This window comes from Suricata suricatta, unplaced genomic scaffold (genome assembly GCF_006229205.1).
Source record: "Suricata suricatta isolate VVHF042 unplaced genomic scaffold, meerkat_22Aug2017_6uvM2_HiC HiC_scaffold_23083, whole genome shotgun sequence".
Lineage (NCBI taxonomy): Eukaryota > Metazoa > Chordata > Mammalia > Carnivora > Herpestidae > Suricata > Suricata suricatta.
The window spans coordinates 1-836 of NW_021868308.1; the positions used below are offsets into that span (position 1 = coordinate 1).

The following is an 836-nucleotide window of genomic DNA, read 5'->3' on the forward strand; positions in this document are numbered from 1 at the left end:
GCGGTACTCACGCAGGCCCCCACGTCCCGCCGCGCGGCCGCCAGCAGCTCCAAGGCAGGTGCGGGGGAGATTCGGGGAGCGGGCGGGAGTTAGCTAGGCCGCGCCCAAGACCCCCGCCGCCCCCCGACGGCTCGCCCGCCTCACCCACGGCCGCGGAGGATCCCTCCGTGGGCGGAAGGAGCAGTTGCGCGGCCTCCAGTTCAGGGTCTCCTCCTCCTGCGGGACAAGGGTCGGGGTGAGGCTGAGCCTCCTCGCTGCGCTCCCAAGGCGCTGGGAAGGCGGGGATTCCTACAGGTGGGACGCTCCCGGCCCGGACGGTTGTGAGGATTGTGCACTGCACCCCTCAACTCTCGGAAGGCGTGAACCGTGGCTTGAAGGCACCCCGCGGTCGCCTTGCCAAGCTTCACGCCCCCGACGTGGAACCCAGTCGGCCCGGAGGGGGCGGCACAGAAGCAGTGCGTGTGCTGACCTCAGGGTGACCCGCAAGGTCCCGCGGTCAGAATTGTGCCCTGAGACCTGGGGCGCGCCTGCTGGATGCTGGGGACGGGATGCAGGGGTCTGGGCGGCACTCACGTAGCGCCTTGACCGCCGCCAGCGCCCTGGGGTCCAGCGAGCGGTAGTGTGACAGCAGGCAGCGCCGGGGTGTCGCCACGCCAGGGTCCGCCGCCTCGCCCACCGTCGCCAAGACCCACAGCCCCACGGCCACCGCGGCCGCGCCACTCGGCCCCATGTCGGCTCCTGCGCAGGGCGAGGCACCAAAGTCCAAGCTCCTGCCTCTGCTTGGCCTCGCGCAGGGACTGATGCTCAGAGCGCGGGCCCGAGAGACGCGACCAGCC

The 836-nt window shown here is 72.0% G+C and overlaps 1 protein-coding gene across 1 annotated transcript; it reads right to left on the reverse strand.

Annotated features, from left to right (window-relative positions):
- Nucleotides 1-144: 144 nt before the first annotated feature.
- On the reverse strand, nucleotides 145-730 carry LOC115284847 (interferon lambda-4-like; the record flags this gene model as incomplete). The annotated part of the gene is made up of 2 exons (XM_029931319.1): nucleotides 581-730; nucleotides 145-216 (listed from the first exon to the last, which is right to left on the reverse strand). Coding segments are annotated over exons 1-2 (222 nt in total), but the record flags the coding sequence as incomplete, so codon positions are not given.
- Nucleotides 731-836: the final 106 nt, after the last annotated feature.